General features: G+C 48.5%; 1 protein-coding gene across 4 annotated transcripts in view; it reads right to left on the reverse strand.

Moving 5' to 3' along the window:
- The window catches only part of Dys (Dystrophin), a 517227-nt gene extending 499407 nt beyond the window's left edge, over positions 1 to 17820 (reverse strand). The window contains exons 1-2 of one of the 4 annotated variants that reach the window (XM_084587908.1): positions 17541 to 17820; positions 8325 to 8436 (exon numbers count right to left, since the gene is read on the reverse strand). In XM_084587908.1, the coding sequence (XP_084444034.1) occupies positions 8325 to 8436; positions 17541 to 17609 (181 nt within the window). In that variant the 5' untranslated portion in view covers positions 17610 to 17820. Of the gene's footprint in view, positions 1 to 3468; positions 3905 to 8324; positions 8437 to 17540 lie in introns of those variants that run through there. The other 3 variants (XM_084587892.1, XM_084587901.1, XM_084587929.1) reach the window with 3 other exon arrangements.
- Positions 17821 to 18560: the final 740 nt, after the last annotated feature.

Below are 18560 nucleotides of genomic sequence, written 5' to 3' on the forward strand. Positions count from 1 at the left end.
GTGACTCATCGGCTCCGTTATATTAAGTAAATCCGCTGTGGGTTTTGGGGAACCGTCTCGCTTCCTTGTGCAGGTCTGGTGACCGGGAGGCTTGATTGCGAATGCAATTTTCGAGCACAGCGCGGTGTTTATTCACTGTAATTCACCGCATACGGCAGTTGCATTGTTACGTGTGTTTCTCCGCTTCATGTAAGGACACGGTCGCGGAACCATGCGCAAGCGTCATGAAAACGTTTTCCGTACTGTGCACCGCGACAGTTCGGGGACTGTCGTCGAAACGCACACCACATCATGCCCCGCCCTTCCTCTGGACAAACCAAAACAACTGAACGATAACATGACAGCCCAGTGCATGCAAGTACTAAACTTCGATTTGCGTGTTAGTTTGACGGTTTCATAATTTAACATACCTTACTTCTTTTTAATGGCAATAGCATTTTCCTCTCCAAGCAATTAAGGATCTAAGTACGATCATCTGTGCGTTAATCAGCGGGAAATCGAGCGCTCGGGATTACCAAAATGCAAAGATGAACTCTCTGTGCCTTCCGTGCTGGAGAGGAATACCATATTATACAAAAACAAACAAACTCGGTAATACATAGAAAAATATAAAGAGCACTGCAGAATCTGCATTGGAGTAATGCGAAAGCACGGATTCTGCTGTTGGTTGCTTCTGATTGCTTCTAGTTGCTTAATTCACTTCTTGTTTGCCCATTTTAATTTTTGGTACATTCAAATCGCGCGCAAATTCCTTCCTATGCCCTTTTTTCGGCTCTACTTCTGGTTGCGTGACGTCACATCTTTGACGTCATATCCACTACGGCACCCCTTTCTCTCTTTCCGCTTTCACTCCCAACTTCCTCCCTGCCCTTACGCGGAGTTCAAGTGTCCACAAAACAAGTGTGGCAGATACTGCGCCTTTTTTTCCTGTGAGCCGGTTATTTTAATTAATTACCTGATTAACGTATTGGCCTAATCATTTTTTCGGCAACAACATTACGTCACCCTCCATCGATTGACACCACTCATTAACCTCTACCACTTCTCAATTACTCACAACTGCTGCGGACACGATTTTGCGGACACGGTCTGCGGGCAGAAATCTGTGAACATAGCGAAGTAATGCTTTCGCATTATTAATAATCAGTGACGTGGAAAAAAACGAAAACTGCGTCCTAAATTAAAATAGAAAACGACTGCCGAATTTGCAAATAATAAAAGCAGGAAAAGCTCAATGGTGAATCAGCTATGAATCTGAGTGCCTGTCGTCCAACCCGGCCTCGGTAGCCGCGTTTCAATGGAGCGCGCGAAAAGCAAGAAGCAGCCGTTTGCTCAACGACGTGAGTGCACGTTAAATAGAAACTCAGGTAGCGTAAATTATTACAGGCACAGGACTTGCATTAGCACTGTTTGTCACAGGTTCGAACTCCACGTGCCTAGCAAAGCGTGGAATTCCCTGCCTCAGCATTCAGTGCGGCGCAGGCGTGAGCGATGGAGCCTGACACCAGGGCCCAGAGCACAAATGGTATCGTCCCAACTGCGTAGGCCCTAGACACATCGGTTTCTAGGTACTTGAACTATTCGTCCCACCCGTTTTCATCCGCTCTTACATTGTGGTTCGGGTATCCACTCAGAGTAAGATATTTACCCCAGTGGACATTTACAGCGTCTTTTCTTTCTCCACAACCTCCTCTTCCCCGAGCAAGGCATTAACTGCTCACGCAGAGAGACGGTAATGAGGCTTCCGCCTTTATAGATACAACCGAACGTTGTGAGATTAAAATTAGTTTACTCTTTTTCGTACACATGGGGAACGACATACATATAGCTTTAGTGGCATTACCCTTTTGAAAAGAAAGAAATTGGAATTCGCTCAACTTTCTGTAAATATTCTTCTTGTCAGACGGTTGGCTATGAGGAGGAAGCGGACAAGCTATAGCTTGTGATGATAGTGATGTTGTGAAGCTAGGGTAAGCAGTATGTCGACCTTCGAGTAGTAATTTCCGTCTAAATTCAGTGCAGAACCGTCGTGGTTCAAAGATGCCGCTAGCTCCACTTTTGAATCATGCTCGCGGAGTCAAGTACATGTGACGTCAAGCAGGGGCGATAAACCTTCGCACGACGGGCACGTGAAAGTTCGCTCCGGACGCTGAGAATGAATGTTTGGTTTGTGGGGTTTAACTTCCCAAAGTCACAGAGGATATGAGAAATGTCTTAGTTGAGGGCTCCAGAAATTTCGACCACCTGGGATTCTTTAACGTGCGCTGACATCGCTAGCCCACGGGCACCTTGCTTTTCGACTCCATCGAAAAGCGGCCGCCGCGGCCGAAATGTAATCGACATTAAATGTAACCGCTGACGATGATAACGAACCGTGCCTTTCCGCTTGTGTCAGTGCATGCTGCCGCCGTCGAGTCTTGCGCTCGCGACCAGCCCCTAAAAAAGTAACCATCAGTGCGGCCATCTATAGTATATAAATCAAAATGAGCGATTTACTGAGAGAACAGACAGTGTTCTTTGAGGCGTCTGATATCAACGGCAGAAAAAGCCATCTGAAGTTTACCAGTGAGTCCAGAAACGGTGGACACGAGAGCGATGCGACCTAATAGTTCAGCTCTGATGAGACATTGTTTATAGGGTAAGAAAGCTTTTTGGTGATAAACTTTGCCTACAAGGTATGTCGCTTAATCTTTGTGCATTTCGTTTTCGTTGCTTCAATTCGCTATTGCGTTGTGCAGCGGGATATATTTCCGAATACACAACAATTTTATGAAATCAAATTCAAGGCATTCCAAAAACCAGCATACATACGAACGAGCAAGCAACTACTGGCAGCGTCCATGAGCACGCTTCCTTTCCGTGCTTTGATTTTGCTGCGACACTTCGGTTTCTTTCACCTCCTGCGTCAGTCCACTCCATGTCCCTTATCTACCTCAGTGTACGTCCGAATTCACAGATCTATCCTTTCTGTACTCATCTAGTCTTGCCTATTACGCTTCCGCAACTTTCCTACCGGTGATGCAAAAAGTACGAGAAGCAGATACCCTGAAACCTTGCTTCTTGTTTAAGTAGTATTGCGTCGTTATTAATTCGCACGCTATAGAAACCAGTGTGCGAAACATACGTGTAGCTAGTCCACAATCACGACAATATTTGCAGCCATTTCGTGCAGCCGCAATGGGCGATTCAGTAAAGCATTCTTGAAATTACTCCTTCCATCACTTACGATGCTTCGCAGTGCGCACCCATGTTTAGTACCCCGTAAACATTTACATGATTTTCGATTGTTTCATCTTGGACTACCCTATTACGATGCATATGGCTAGGCAAAGCCAGCAAGTCTCTATCGCTCACTCGTCCTCTATTTCGAGGAGGCCCCGCATCATCAAAGCGCGCAAGCTATAACTCATGTCTGTGAGAAAACCGCACTGCGATGCACGCATGCGCGGCGTCCACGCAAGCACTCACATTCGTCGAGCACGAGTTCGTCGTCCTGCCGCCTGTGACGCCACCTGTCGTCGTCCTCCTCGTCGTCGTCCTCATCTTCCTCTTCCTCGTCCTCACCGGCCTCTTCTTCATCGGCTTCCTCGTCATCGTAGTTGGTCACGTCTAGCGCGGGAATCACGAAGCCCCCACGGTACGAAGGGCCGCTCCCACCGCCTCCTATGCCGCCCAGACGTGCGGCGAACGACGGTCGCGGGGGGATCGCTGGAGGTCGTCGCCGGTGCATGGCAACGACGACGACAACGACTGGGACTTACTCGAGGACTCTTTCGGTGCGGTCCTTGTGGCTTCACGAGAAGTGAGCTGCTACACGACCTGCCCGCCAACGACGACACCACTCGGACGCACACACGTCACAGGCAACACACATTCACCTAGCACTGGCACTCTACGAAGCGCTCGCCCGGTCGCGGTTGCTTCCAGGAGCTCGATGCATGTCGCGTCGCCTAACTCGTACGTTGTCGGCCACTCGTCGATGCAATATGCCGTTCGAAGTGAGGAGGGCGTGTCACGCGCTCCGGTGAAGGGAAAACTGCTGCCAGCAGTCCGCAAGAACTCGAGACGTTGCAGTGCAGTGCGAATCAAAAAGGTCGTTTCTTGTTTTTGCGCCAGTGCACAGAGAAACTGCCCGCCGGTGCTTATTTCAGCGCTCAGAACCTTGCGTCACACGTCGCCCTCCCGCGTGCACAGGCGATGAGTCCTCCTGGTAGCGACAAGCACGCTCGTCACGCAACGCTTTCGTTGCGACGGATGGCACACAAAAACACAGACACGCACCCACACACGGCACACACCAGATTCGAGTAGAAAGCGAAAAAGAGCGCCAGGCAGAGGCAGCAGCGTGCCTGCCAAACGCTGCGCTCACGTGTGTCACTGAGTTCCCGTCACTGCTTCAGCTTGGGCAGGCGAAAGAATCCCTACATGCGACGACGTCCCCGCATGCTCCCATTAACCGTGTCTCGTTCTTACACAAGCGATGCTGTCACATCAGCCTACAGACAGTTTCTCCATCGTCGGCACGTCCGGAATTCCAGCATCGATGCGCGGAAGGACGCCGCTTGCAGCACAGAACGACAGCGGCAGCAGAATAGGGCGTGAGCCCCGAAAGCTCAGGCGGGAGAGGAAAAACAGCTAGCGCTTCTCCGGACTGCGATCTAACGGAAAGTGAGCAGCAGCGCTGGCGGCGGGAAACCAGCGAGTTTGGTGCGCGTGTTGATGATGCGGGAGGGCTTTCGCCGCGCGGGCGCTGCACACTGTAGAGGAGGCTTCTCCTGCCTCCACGCGGCCGGCAGCCGAAGCCCGCGCCCCGCTGCATCACGTGGTTCCACGGAGCGGTGGGAGAGGAGGAAGGGATGCAAGAAGAGGAAGCGGCCATCACGTGATCTCTCCATCCTCTCGTCGCTGCTGCCACCACGGCCGCTACACGCTTGGGGAGCCAAGTCGGATCTCTCTTCTCATCGCTGGTCGTTTTTTTTTCGCTGCCCGCCCGGAGAAACGTGCATTACCTCCGTTCCCGGGAGGGTCGTTCGTTTCCGGTGCTGGCCTCGGCTGTGACACGGGCTTTAGGTCCCCCGCGAATCGCATCGCATTTATTTGTCCCTCATCTCGTTACTGGAGATTAGCAGAGCCCATCTGACGTGTCTTATGCCCGCGGGATGCTCCAGCCCAAGTCTGCCGCGCACTAACGATAGGACGATCCGTTCTGCGCGGATGTCAGCGAAGAAGACATTATGCAGCTGATGGAAATCACTAGATGATGCGGCACATATAGCGTCTTCTTATCAATGACGTAGTACAGGGTTAGTATCCGGCAGGATAGACTTAGCAATTATTTGGTCCGAAATATCTTAAGCTTTGTAAAAACCTCCAGGGTCCACTAAATCGTGCCGCTTTCTAGAGTGCAATGTCCCACCATCTTACTGCTCATGCATTATACATAAGAAGAGCAGCGCTAAACACGCCAGAGAGGATGGTCGTTTACTGTCTGGCACACATTGTGGTGACATCAATTACGACACTGAGACTATGCGTGAAGGCACGATTTTCGAACTACACTTAGGAGTATATCCGCAAGTAAAGACACTTTGTTTGTATTAGTAGGAGTTTAGTGCTCATTTGTGTTATTTCTGGCTAAGATGAACTCTGGAACAGAGTACTCTTCCTTCATATTTTGCATTTACCTTGACATTGAAGACACGCTGATGCACGCAGATGAAAGGTTAAAATGTCATAATGACTCAGCGTTACAATTGTTTCGGCTTGCATACGTCGGCATTGATCGCGATATGAAATGCAGCTGAGGTAGTTTGTCATCATGACAACGCGTGAGGGAAACTTTGAAGAAAAGGGCAGTCATTTTTACAAATATTTGGCGTGTAGCCTTTTAAAACGAGAACCTGAAACTATATTGTAATGTAACAGTAGCATCACAGGCAGCCAAGGAAAACAAAGCACGTCTTTGCAGGATAAGTGGCTTTGACCGCTACATATGCATGTAGCTGTTCTTGAGGGCAAATTGTGTTGATAAAAACGAGATTACTGTGAATGAACTGTCCGGTACAAAGAGGATAAATTTTTTGTTCGCCCTTACAAAAGTGTGAGTACATAATATAACTGACATTAGTCATATATTCAGATGGCCATAATAGTCTGAAATTAAGGAAAATAACATACTTTCTTTAAAAAGAGTTTTCATCCTAAGCGCATTCATAACGCGTTCTAATGAATATGCAACAGAGAAAACAAGAAATGTGAAAAAAGAAAGATTTTGTATATTGGATATTACTGTAAAGGTTGCTTTGTGCTGAACGAGCTTGTAATGCAGCAAAGCCAAACCACTGTAAAACTGAGAAGAAACACAAGGAATGGGATTATTCCGTTGCAAATACATTATGCAGACAACGATTTCTGTTCTATTTGTGTATTTTTACTCTCAATATAAAGCACACAGTACCATCAGTTTCGTTTCCTTCAGAAGCGTTAATCCGTCATAATTATGCTAAACTACGCATGCGTCAGAAACCATTATCCAGATCTCTTCGTAGCAAGCACCGAAATATATACAGTATCGGTTTGATTAATATATTGCTGACTGAATTGCTTGCATTGTCGCTATTCGACTGATAACCCTTGGCCATTTCTCTCTGCCGGCCTGGCAATCACGGAGACTTCAGAGGCACCAATAGTGAGCGATTGAGTGAGTGGGGTATGAGAGTAGGAGAGTCGGGAGGTAAGTGAATGGGTAACCGGCGAAATTACCGAGTGAATGAGTAAGCGAGTAAGTGAATGAGGTAAGTGCTGGAATGCATAAGCGAATGAATGAGCGGATAAGTCAATAAGTGAGTAATCTATTACGTAAATAAGCATAGTGCGTGTGCGAGTGAGTGGGTAAGCTAGTGCATAAACGAGCTGAGTGAGTGAGTGAGTGAGTGAGTGAGTGAGTGAGTGAGTGAGTGAGTGAGTGAGTGAGTGAGTGAGTGAGTGAGTGAGTGAGTGAGTGAGTGAGTGAGTGAGTGAGTGAGTGAGTGAGTGAGTGAGTGAGTGAGTGAGTGAGTGAGTGAGTGAGTGAGTGAGTGAGTGAGTGAGTGAGTGAGTGAGTGAGTGAGTGAGTGAGTGAGTGAGTGAGTGAGTGAGTGAGTGAGTTATACCACAAGGTCCTGTCAATTAGCAAAAGAAAACATTGTTAGGAGATGACAGCAGGCAATGGAGCAGGACGAAGCGCTCGCAGTAAGCAAGTCATTGGCCATGAAATGCTTTCTTCACCGTCGTTCATAAGATGCCCTCCATCATGCACTGCATTCCTTGAATGAAAACGACTGCTTTGCTGCCTGGTCCTGTTACGCAGTAACATCAACTTTGTGTTGAAAGTGGCGTAAAGTTTGTGAGTTGTCATAAAATATTCAAGCTGCTAAGATACTATAACACGCTTGCAAACAGTGTATATGGGTATGTAATTTTCTTTTTTTTTTTCCGAATACCCACTAAACCAAGTGAATCCTGACCACGAAGTCCGCTCCCTCGGGCGTGTTGCAGCTTCGAGTCGTTAAACCAAACTAAATTGTACTTTCACGTGCATTATTAGGCCTCGCTTTCAAGATTTGGCTGCTGTGGGATGTGTACACGTGTACAGTTGCATACGCGAACGGAAATAGCCTACGAACGCAACAATAAGTCCATACGATGCACAAGATGGACTCATAGTGCTCGTTGAAAAAAGTGGGGCGGGGGTCACACGAAGGTCACATTCACAGCCGGGTCACATACATGACGTTCACAGTCCCAACACACGACGTCACAGACAAGCTATCAATGGCAATGGCAATGCGCTGCTAAGAAGATCGCTGATGACAGTAAAATAAAACAAAGGAGGGGAGGGGGGGGGGGGGGGGTCGGAGACAGCTATCCATGACCACTCCTCAGGCACAGTGACCATGTTTCAAGATTAAACCTCCATTAGTGTTACATACTAGTTCGTCCATTGAATCTGCGCAGGAATGATGTATTTAAGTAACGAGACGTGGCCAACCCCATCTCGTGTCTGTAATCAACGCCCAAGGTAATCCCACCTGTTAAGCTTTTCATAGCTGGGACCAGGGGCGTAACCAGAAATATTTTTCAGATGATGTTATACACCGCCGGCCGAAAAAAAAAATGGGCAAAAAAAACAAAAGGCCGTAAAGAGGGGAAAGGAAGGGGTGCAGCACTCATAAAACTTCGAGGGGTGTTCTGACACCAAAATACCCACCCTGTCTACGCCCCTGGCTGGCACATCTAATTAGTCAAAACACATTCGTAAACAGTTCTTCCTTTCGAGAGCTCACCTTTCTCCGTCTTTATCTTGCGCTGGAAGCGGTCGAGGTTATCCTCTTCGGTCGAGGATGAGGTCTCTCCGACGTCGCCATCCTCTTCGTTGGGCGGCATGTCAGACGCCGACTGTGGGAAAAGAGCGCCAATAATGATGCACAGGGCCCACATGCCACACGCGAGTGACGCGTTTATCTTAACGCCGTCTTTAAGCTAAGACCGCCAGAACTCGACGCATAACCGAAGCATGCTGAGCGCGTCCGAAGCGTCCCTCACAAGCACATGACGAATGCACGAAGTCCATCGCCTCGGTGCGCTTTCTGGCTCTCAAAGGCATAAAAATAAAGTATGTCGGCTAATTGACTACTGCTTCTCTTTTCCAGTTTTGCGCAGGAGGAGGGTGAGGAAGCTACGGTGTTAACGAAAGAATGTTTTAATTATTTTTATTTTCCGTGGGTGGCTTTTGTCAGGTACCTCTCGTTTCACGCTCAACTTACCGCTTTCGTTCTTTTTTCTTCTGTTGACTTAGATTCGTCTTCAGTGGCTCTTCTGAAACAATAGCGCGTCTTTTCTGTCTTGACAAGTTGCGTCACATTCGCGGTAAGAGCTGTTTACTCGCATCCCGTACGCCTCTTGCGACCGGCATTCTACGCGAACTGATAGGTGCAAAAAACACGTTGCCAACTTCTTGGTGCTCGCCGGTTGAGAATTCGGCAGTGTGGCGAACTTTCCCCAGTTCCAAAATTTGATTCCAGTGATTCATATCAGTGCGCGCAGCGCCAATAAGATAAAAAGAAAGACAAATTACGCATATGTTTCTTGTCCGTGGGACGCATGTGCGCAATTTCTTTAACACTGTCCAACAGGAAGTACGGCAAGGGCATGTGTTCCACATAAATGCGAATTTGGCGATGAGCTCGCATGAAGAACTGCCAGGAAGGAGGTGTTTCAACAGATGTAGAGAGACAGCAAGTAAAGGCCAATCGTTAAAATTTGCCCCGCATTGGCATTCAAATAAAAAGCATGCAAAGCTCAACAAAGTTCGTGACAGTTACACAGGAGAGAAAGCCCGTTATATGCGCCGAGCACTACACACGACACAAACACAGCTCAAGATAAATCCAACATACAACCGACAAAACAAGATAGAGCGCAACACCAAGCACTTATCTGACGACTCCTTCCGCATGAATAATTTGTAGCCTAAATACCGTTAAAACACTATGCTATCAGTGTCACCGTACTGTTTCGACCTACACAGCTGCCGTGCCGAGGATTCTTCAGGGGGCATGTTTTCTCATTACAAACCACGCCCATTCAGAGAGAAAGAAACGTTCGAGGCTAAGGAATACCGTTATACCACCAGTAAAACGAACTGCTCAGTTGCACACACTTGTTAAACGCTCTAGCGCTCACTTTCGCTTCGCCGCCCTGCCCTCCCTGAAGGTTCCTGCGAACCTGAAGGGGAACCCGGTTTGAGCGTCCCGGACTAGCGCCACGTTGTGTGTATACGTACCGAGGAGGGTGCTTCTAACAAGACGCGCTCGCATCCATCACTGTCGTCTCGCTGTGTGACCGACGAGTGCGCATCCACAGGTCTGCAAGAGCTCGGCAGCTGCGGGCCACACACACGCGTCGAATGCGGCGCGATGCCTCGCTCTGTTCGTCGGCGTCTCGAAGGCCGGCTCGCCCACGGAGGACGCCGAACCCCGACCCACATCTCCCGTATCGCCCTCCCCGCCTCGGACCGCACGTCGCACATGTGCTTTGCGCGTACGCTTGCCGACGCCGACGCAAACTCGCTATGAAACGGCGCGGTTTTACTACCGGGTCTCTGATGCACTGGACGGCGTTGCATGATCGAAGCGCGCTGTATAGGAAGGTTCAAACATTCGCGTACGGGTGGGTGCTGGCTGGATGGCCGCTCATCGATGACGTTTAACAGGCAAGATTCTAGACAAAGAAAATATAGACACTGTAAGCGTATAGCGCGGAAATCGCTTGCAGTGTTTCTGTTCTGCTGCATACTGAACGCTACCGATGATGGACACAGACACAAAGCGAACAAGCAGCTCCGCATTATAGATTGGCTTACTTCTTCACATGAGTGTCCTTATATGCGATTACGACGAGAAACGAAAGAAAACGAAAGGAGTCATCAATGCTATGGCGTCATACTCTTTAAAACGGAGCTTGATACTCATTAACCTTTCTTTGTTTTCTCTCCCTCGTTTATCTCCAACAGAAATTATTCAGGGTGACTTAATGTAGCATGCGCTGATGACAAAGACGCGCAGAAGTGCCTCTTTGAAGGGTCCGCCGTATAAGTATGGTCGAAACTTCGAAATAGACCACACGATGGCGAGGCATTCCTTTTCAGTGGCAGAGTAGTTTGCCTCGCCCATAGACAAAGCCCGACTAGCGTAGACGACCATACGTTGTTGGCTATTCTGTATCTGTACTAGGACAGCGCCCAAACCGACATTGCTTGCATCGGTGTGCACTTCAGTGTCCGCGGTTCAATCGAAATGTGCTAGAACTGGAGGTGACTGCAGGCGACGTTCAATCTCTTGAAATGCTAGCATTTGCTGTTCTCCCCATGTGAACGGCATATCAGCCTTAGTAAGAAGTGTAAGGGGGGCGGCTATATTAGAGAAGTTAGCGAGTTCGAGCTCAGACTCGGAGCTAAAACACTTTCTTCTTCTACACACTTCTGCGCGTCTTCGTTGTCAGCGCATGCTACAACTATGACCCTACATTTCAAATTCTGGACGTTTTAGTTAAGATTGCGTACATTTCAACTCTAACGCTATGAACAGCGCTGTATGAAGTTACCTCATTTAATATGAACTGTAGAGGCAAGACACTGTCTACGATTGTAACACACGCAATAGTAAGGAAAACACTGAGGCGGAAAAGGCACCAGCGCTATTTGTGGCCATGAATCGAGGGAACTAGAAAACGTCTATCTCGCTTGCAAGTTATGCTGTAACGTTATACGCCTGCTATCGCAGCAACTTTGTTCGCTCAAATTGGCCGACATAAGCTTTTTTTTTTTCTTTTTTTCGGGCAGTCCGTAAGCTCGAAATGGCAGCCACAGTCTGCAGAGCTTTGTATTTCAGTTCTCTGTCATTACGATGCTCGCTTTCCTGCATCGCGTTGCTCTAACTCCAAACTCTCATTTCGAGTACCGAACAAAGAGGATGGCTTCAGACCAACGCACGGCTCGGCGTGTCCGCATTTACTTGCAAATAAGTTTTTCCCTTAGCCTTCTTTTTTTTTTTTCTTTACCTCTTGGGAAGCAAACCTGTGACGCTCACGGATCGAACGGCGAGGGCTCCAGAGCGACAGCAGTATACGACCCGGCCCTTGTTTACCTCATGCGACCGTCCACGACAGGCACGAGGGGCTCTTCGAAACAGCCCACAGAGCGGTCAATATCGGGGTTGCATTGGGCCTTCCGTTGTTCGCTGTGGCCTCTGAAAGCTAGTTATCCTCGTACCGATTTCGGAGCGCCATGGTTCAAAAAAATAAATAAAGAAAGAACAAGGATGTAGCCCTCATCAGATCCAAGCTCAAAAACGTCCCTTGTTCCTGCTTCACGATGTTTTCTTTTTTTTTTTTCTTTTTTTTTTTTTTTTACGTAGCCTCTAGCTTAACGAAGGACAACGCATTGTGTCCTAGTTTCTGGATCCTATAAGCAGTGGCTATAGGACATCAATGTATCAAAAATAGGAGGAAAAAAAAAAGAATATTTTGCGCTGCAACAGAAAATGAGCAAAAAAAAAAAAAAAAAAAAAACGTGTATACTATAGAACGTAAACAAAAGCTTCCATGGTTCTGAACCGTCGAATTCAGAGTACGAAATCCGAAAAATACGAAGCACGCGTGGTGTGCAGGAACTTCTTCAAATACGCGAACTGTTTTTCAGCAACTTTTCACTTTATTTGTTCACGTGTTAGAGGACCGTGGAGAAAGAGCCGCATGTGCATGATAGTATAGCTCGGCGTCAATTTCACCCTCGACTGAGCTAAACGTCGTAACAAGAAATAAAGGCCTGGAGAAGGCCTGGAGAACTATGCGACCGTTCCAGTACATGGAAGTGGGCAGCTGCTCTTAGACGTATGCGGACGTGCCAAGCTCTTTGTTGTCATGTAGCCATAAGCAGGGCCGTCGCACGCTGTGAACAATCCCAGCTAGCGGAGAGGGCGCCCTCCCAAGCATGTCCCTAAATGTAAAGTTATGTCCCTAAACAAGTATGTCCTTGAAGTCGCGGCGGATGCCACCAGAAAACGCCGAGAACGAATGGACCCCGGGCGCCACGCCATGACATTGTCACAGGTAATGACAATCGCCCTCCTAATTCTATGTAAAAAAAAGGACGTGAGAGAATACATAGTATTTTGCAAAACTAAATAAGCGCATACCAACCTAAAAATTTAGTTTACTCTGGGAAATTTGTCAATTTTGGCCACTTTTTCGAGAGAGAGAGAGAAAAAAAAAGACAATGATTTAGCGATAGCTAAGCGCAAGTTTTACGTGCGAAAGATAGGCGTGCTTTCGCCCTAAATATGCTTTGTTCGGCGTAATAGAGATAACTAAGACTAATCAAGCTTAATTATACTTAGAAAGGCGTAATAATGGCCAACGTGTGTTCAGACATCAACGCGCTACTTAAAACAACAATGTGACACTTACGTTGTGAAGAGATATCTCCGTTAAAATAAGGACACCTACGTAATTCGTCTAACACTGAATTTTTTTTTCGTAAGGACCACCCGTTACAATGAGAAGGCAAATCAAATCCAAAGTAATGTGACCTTGCTGACATTTAGTGTTGGCTTAACTAAACCCAAGGAGGTTATGACCTCATTGACTTAAACAAGGAGGTCATAATCTAAATGCTTAGTTAGGCTTATGAAGGCGTAATTACGACATGTGCTTCTCACAGGCTTAATTGGTGTTAAATATGCGAAATTAGCTTCGACCTTGGCCGTAGTCATGGTAGTAATGGTCCCTCATAGCAAGTCACAGTACAATTACAATGCATAGCAAATCCAGGCTTGGTTGATAGCAGCATTCGGTTAGGCGGGAGGTATCCGGAAATCGGCGAACTCCTTTCTTCTTGACTAGAAGAGCCTTTGCACTAATCTAGCTGTAGCTCACACAGATTCAAAGGTCTATAGTGCGTCGTGACCGGAACCGTGCAATGTCAAAGCGAAAATTGTAAATTTAAATCACATGGAGCTTTTACGTGACCGGATTGAAACCCTGAGCCTTCCGGGCCCAGGAGCCGACTGTCCTATCCCCTCAGTCACCGCGGCGGGTAAAGAGCCAACGTAAAAAGGCCCCTACAATTCCGCAGCTCTGCAGGGGTGCGCCCAGAACCGCCTTCGCTAAAGTTTTGTAACAGTGCCAGTGCCATAAAGAGCCCACTTCCGCGCACTGGCGCAAGTAAGAGAGGTACATGAGCAACGCGTAGGTGCGTGTTTCGCTTTTGACGAAGCTGCTTTTTGTTTATTCGATGCTGGTTGGAATGTTGTTGTTGTTGTGGCTGTAGGAAGAAAGAAAAGAAAATGCACGGGCCTGCTACTGGCTCCGTAGCTGAGCCACCTCCGCTGCCTTGTGCGGACAGAAGAGAAAAAATAGACAAGAAAGAAAAAAAGAAGAGGGAGAGAAAGACGCGCGCACCGCAACAACAGCCGTCGTCCGCCACCACTGAAGCGGTGGCGGGTGCAATGACGGCCTACAACAGATAAAAATTAGTGGCTGGCTAGCCCCCGCCGCAAGCAGCGTTGACCCACTGTCCCGGCCCCGTAGGGCCAGGAACTACCACCCTTCACCACCTCCAGGTCTGTTTGGAATGAGTGCAAGTACGAACGTCCCGTTTTACTCGCCCTCCTATCATACCTTCCTAACAGGTTGGGAGCGTTTTCCTACTGAGTGCGCGACAAGCACTATGCAGTGCACACTCGCACAATGGGAGCAAAATAAACGGATAAATTATTTGATAAGAAGATACACTGCGGAAATCAAAAATAGTCGCAGCACTTCACGAAGATGATGAGAAGCATGACTTTTTTCTTATTCCGTAGCAAGCCACCTAAATCGAAATGTACTGCAACTTTTTCAGTGCATCTTCACAACTCCTTATATGAAGTAAAAACGCCGTTCTTCTGCGTTTTCATATTATTATTTTCTTTCTTCGAAAAAAAAAAGCGTTTCTCGTCTCGGTGCACCTTCAGGGAATAATTATTCCCTGCAGGGTGACGTGTGACCCCCACTGTGACACGGCATTATCCTATTTCCTACGCCGTCACTATCGGTCCGTGTATGTTCTTCCTGCAACTTTAATGAAATGAACGCTTTGCTACTTCGACCGTTCCATGCATACGCTTCACCTTTCTCTAGTCTTTGATTAGTTTGAAGAAACGTCATGGCATATTTGCTTACGAAATGAAACGCCACGTCGTTCGGAGCATCTCTGCTTTTTTACGCGAGTACTTTCTGATGCCTGTTTTGTATAGCTTCCGCTCCGAATAGGCGGCGGATTTCGATGCAAAATTTAATCGACTTGACTTTTCCAGCGGCGCAGTGCCCTCAAGTTCGTCGTGCACAGCACACAGAGCTGTCCAAATCAAATATGCCTGGAGTAGACAGGATTCTGAAGGGGGCTGGAGCCGTAACTAAGTTACAAAGAGTTTCCTAATTTACTGACTGAATAATCAAGTCGGAAAACCGCACTAAACAGCTGATCGACATCTTGTAAAGTTCGTACAGGTGTACGACGGCGACAGCCGTGACGCTACATTTTAATCGAGATAACTTCATATCTCGATTACAGGCTACCACCTCATCACGAACCTATACACGAGCGGCTCCTCGATTTAAAGGTCCACAGAAGCGGTCACCATGAAGCCACTGATAAACGTGTTCAGTGTGTAGAATGAATCCCTTTGAGCATTAACCCAAAGTATAACTCCTTGGAACAAAGCCAGCAAATTATTATTAATTTTTAAAAACAGCGTTTTATGAAATTCGCGGGCAGAGAGGCTGTCGCTTGGCGGTGTCGCATGGAACTATTTCCTTAAACCGTGACGTCACGGGTGAGTTGACTGGCAAGGCTTGCTAGAAGCTGCCATTCGCTGCGGCCACTGCAGCCATGACGTCACGGACACACTTCCGGTAGCTGCGAAAGTCTTCTGCTCGTGCGCTGCTCGAACTCTGTGCGGGCTGTTGTTACACAGCTCGCCGCCCTTATCGGTTAGGCGGGCGTTTCCCATCAAGTACAACAACCGAAGCGACGCAGTGATCGGCGGAACGAAGCTGCATTTACAAATATCTTATTTATACAACGTGGTTTCAGGAGTACCGGAGTGTCGTCCGACGAGACGTCAACAGCACGGTCCTCTTGAACTAGTTTGCACCCATGGCCGCTTCCTTATCCAGGCGGAGTACAAAAACCACCCCTGGCGTCTCGGTGCTCTGAAAACTCTATGCCTGCGAGGTTACTCGGACGTTCCTATACTGGTGACGCATCAGCAGACACTCGTACTGGGATTGTGCGTGACGTCGACGTGCATACCAATGGGGAATGCAAATAACGGCTGTCGCTGTGTCTGGTGGAATCGATTGTGGAGAACCGAATCTTTCGAACGATGCATTATCGGAGATCAAGTAGCTCATGAATTAAAAGTGACCCACTATTACTCATGTTTACAACCAAACGGAAAGATTAACTGTTCGTTGAGGCTGAAACGAAATGCGCATAACACACGCACAAGATTAATGTTACTGCTGGTTAATAAAAGCAGTGCCCCCAGTTTGATTTCTCGGTTTAGATCGGTGAAAGTATATAATAACCTTTTTTTATGCCGCAGCTGCGGTTTTGATAAACTATCCACTTCTGGTTTCAACCTTTAAAAAATCCAGGGGGTAACTAATGCGAAAACATTGAGAGTTCTGTCATGCCGCCTGGTGGATTCTCTCGACACTACGCTAGCGAACCTCGGCCGCACTTGGCCGGATGTATTTACCGAGGTATTATGAAGGAGCGGCGCAGATGGAACTTCACGAAGACGACGGTGTCCACTGCTTCGCAGGGGGAGCTTGATGAAGACGACGATGTTTACTGCACATCACGAGAGTGTGTTGGAGCTTCACACGAGGCTTGATAGAATGCGACGATAGTATAGTGTTCTCGAGCCGGATCTGTTCGTTCTGATGCGGGTTCGAAACCCAGTGGCGATAATGTCTTTTATCTTTATCGACAGTTTGTACGGAAACGCTCTGTTCACAAATCCTGTCCATGCCACTCGTTAGCCAAGAAATGCTTTCGCATTAAAAGAGTCCATGCCTTCTTTCCTCTTCACCCCCACCCCCTCCTCCCCTCAAACTCAATGAGAACTCTCGGCTTAACACTGTGTATTGTTCATTATACATTCCTTTCCAGAGAGGGCTAAAAAAGATTACTTTCGCAAAACATGATTCGCACGGAAGGGGAAAGTAAATTTAAAGTAAACAGGTGTGTGTGTGGGGGGGGGGAAGGGGGGGGATGGGGGGATTTATCAGTACACGGTCGTTCATTCATTGCCCCTTTAACGCGACTAAATTAAAATAATTTCGCTAAAGTGACTTTGCACCGATTGGCATCAGGTGGCCACTAAGCGTTCACCGGTTTTACTCCCACGATAATCGTTATGGTCAAAAGCCTTTCGCTGGGGCCTTATCCATTGCTTAGACTTACTTACTTCTCAAGAGGAAAGAGTGTCAGGAGCGACAGCATAAGCTCTACCGCTCGAACGTGTGCACGGGGAATGCAGCTTCACCCTTTAATTATCGTAGCACAACTCTATGTAAATGATAAGGCCCCACACTTTATGCTAAACATCAATACCAAACACGTATCCACGCCTACAGCTAGCCGGAGCCGTGCAGATATAAACCAGCACGTTAATCGGGGCCGCTCAAATAGAAGGCAACGCGACAACGCTATTCAGAAGCAATTGCTAGACGCGGAGAATCCCCCCGGCACTCCCCGCATATCTACATATATTCTCGCCCACGTAACGGCACACAAAAGACCCGGAAGCACTGGCAATTGGACGCGATCGGCATATATAGCTGCCAAGACGGGTTGGCCGCCGTTTATCGTCGGCGCCAGGGCCGCACAGGCGGCGGCGAAGCGGAGGGCGAGCTTAGCCGGTCCTGACGCATTCCAAGACGTCACCTACCGTTGCGTCATCGGTGGTCGCAGTGGCAGCGACGTCGCTCGGACGTGGCTCGCTCACATGCTCGCTCATATCTCCGCCAGAAGAGCGCGACACGACACAGCGATGCACATCGATCGCAACCCCCAAACACACACAGACGCACACACAGACACGGACTCACGAAAACACACACGAACTGAGTAGTTGCAGGACGAGTAGCGACCGACGATTCTCCCGGCGGGCGTGCGTAATAGCTCCCGGCGCTGTGAGGCGCTCGTGGAAACGGCGCCGCTCGCTGTACTCGAAGAGTATGTGTACGCCCAGGCGCGCTGGTGGAAAGTAAGAGAAACGAAAGGAAAATGAAAGTGGAAGAGGGTGGAAAGAACGGCACCATATAGGCTGCGGCAAAGGAAAGAAGAGCTTGGGAGGGGGTCGCCCAATTGGCAGAGGCAACGGGGAGGGGGGCTGCAGTGCCGGCCTAATCGTCCACATCCGCCGCCGTCGTCGACGGCCGAGACAAGCGGAGAGGGGGCCTCCGCCTCACTTGCTGAGACAGAGCCTCACAAGATGACACATGAATGCCCCGCGAGCAGCGGCGACGGCCGCCACCGCGGGATGTCTGTGCGCGGAAGGAGCGTGGAGCGGAGGGATGTCTTCCTGCACAGCACGCTGCTGCGGGAGGAAGACGTCCCTCCTGGATATTCGGCGGAATCCTACGGCGCTGAGTGTTCGAGAAGAAAAGCAGTGGCGCACAAGCGCGGCTCGCATCAAGTGCCTGCACCAAGCGACCGGGAAAAATGATCATCATCATTCAAGTGCCTGCGCCGAGCGACCGGGAAGACCATCATCATCGTTCCTAGTAGAGGAGTCTTCATTGTTCGCCAAGCTTGGTGACAAGGCGACCTCTAGGCAGTATTGACGTGCACAGATGAGACTCTTGGCCAAGTCGATTGCTGTATGCGCTTTGCGAGGATGAAATATAAAAAAAGAATGTTATTTACTCTGAAGAGCTGCAGAGCACGTTGGGCGTAGTCGCAAGGG

Source organism: Amblyomma maculatum, chromosome 1 (assembly GCF_055883805.1).
Source record: "Amblyomma maculatum isolate TAMU_Amacu chromosome 1, ASM5588380v1, whole genome shotgun sequence".
NCBI lineage: Eukaryota > Metazoa > Arthropoda > Arachnida > Ixodida > Ixodidae > Amblyomma > Amblyomma maculatum.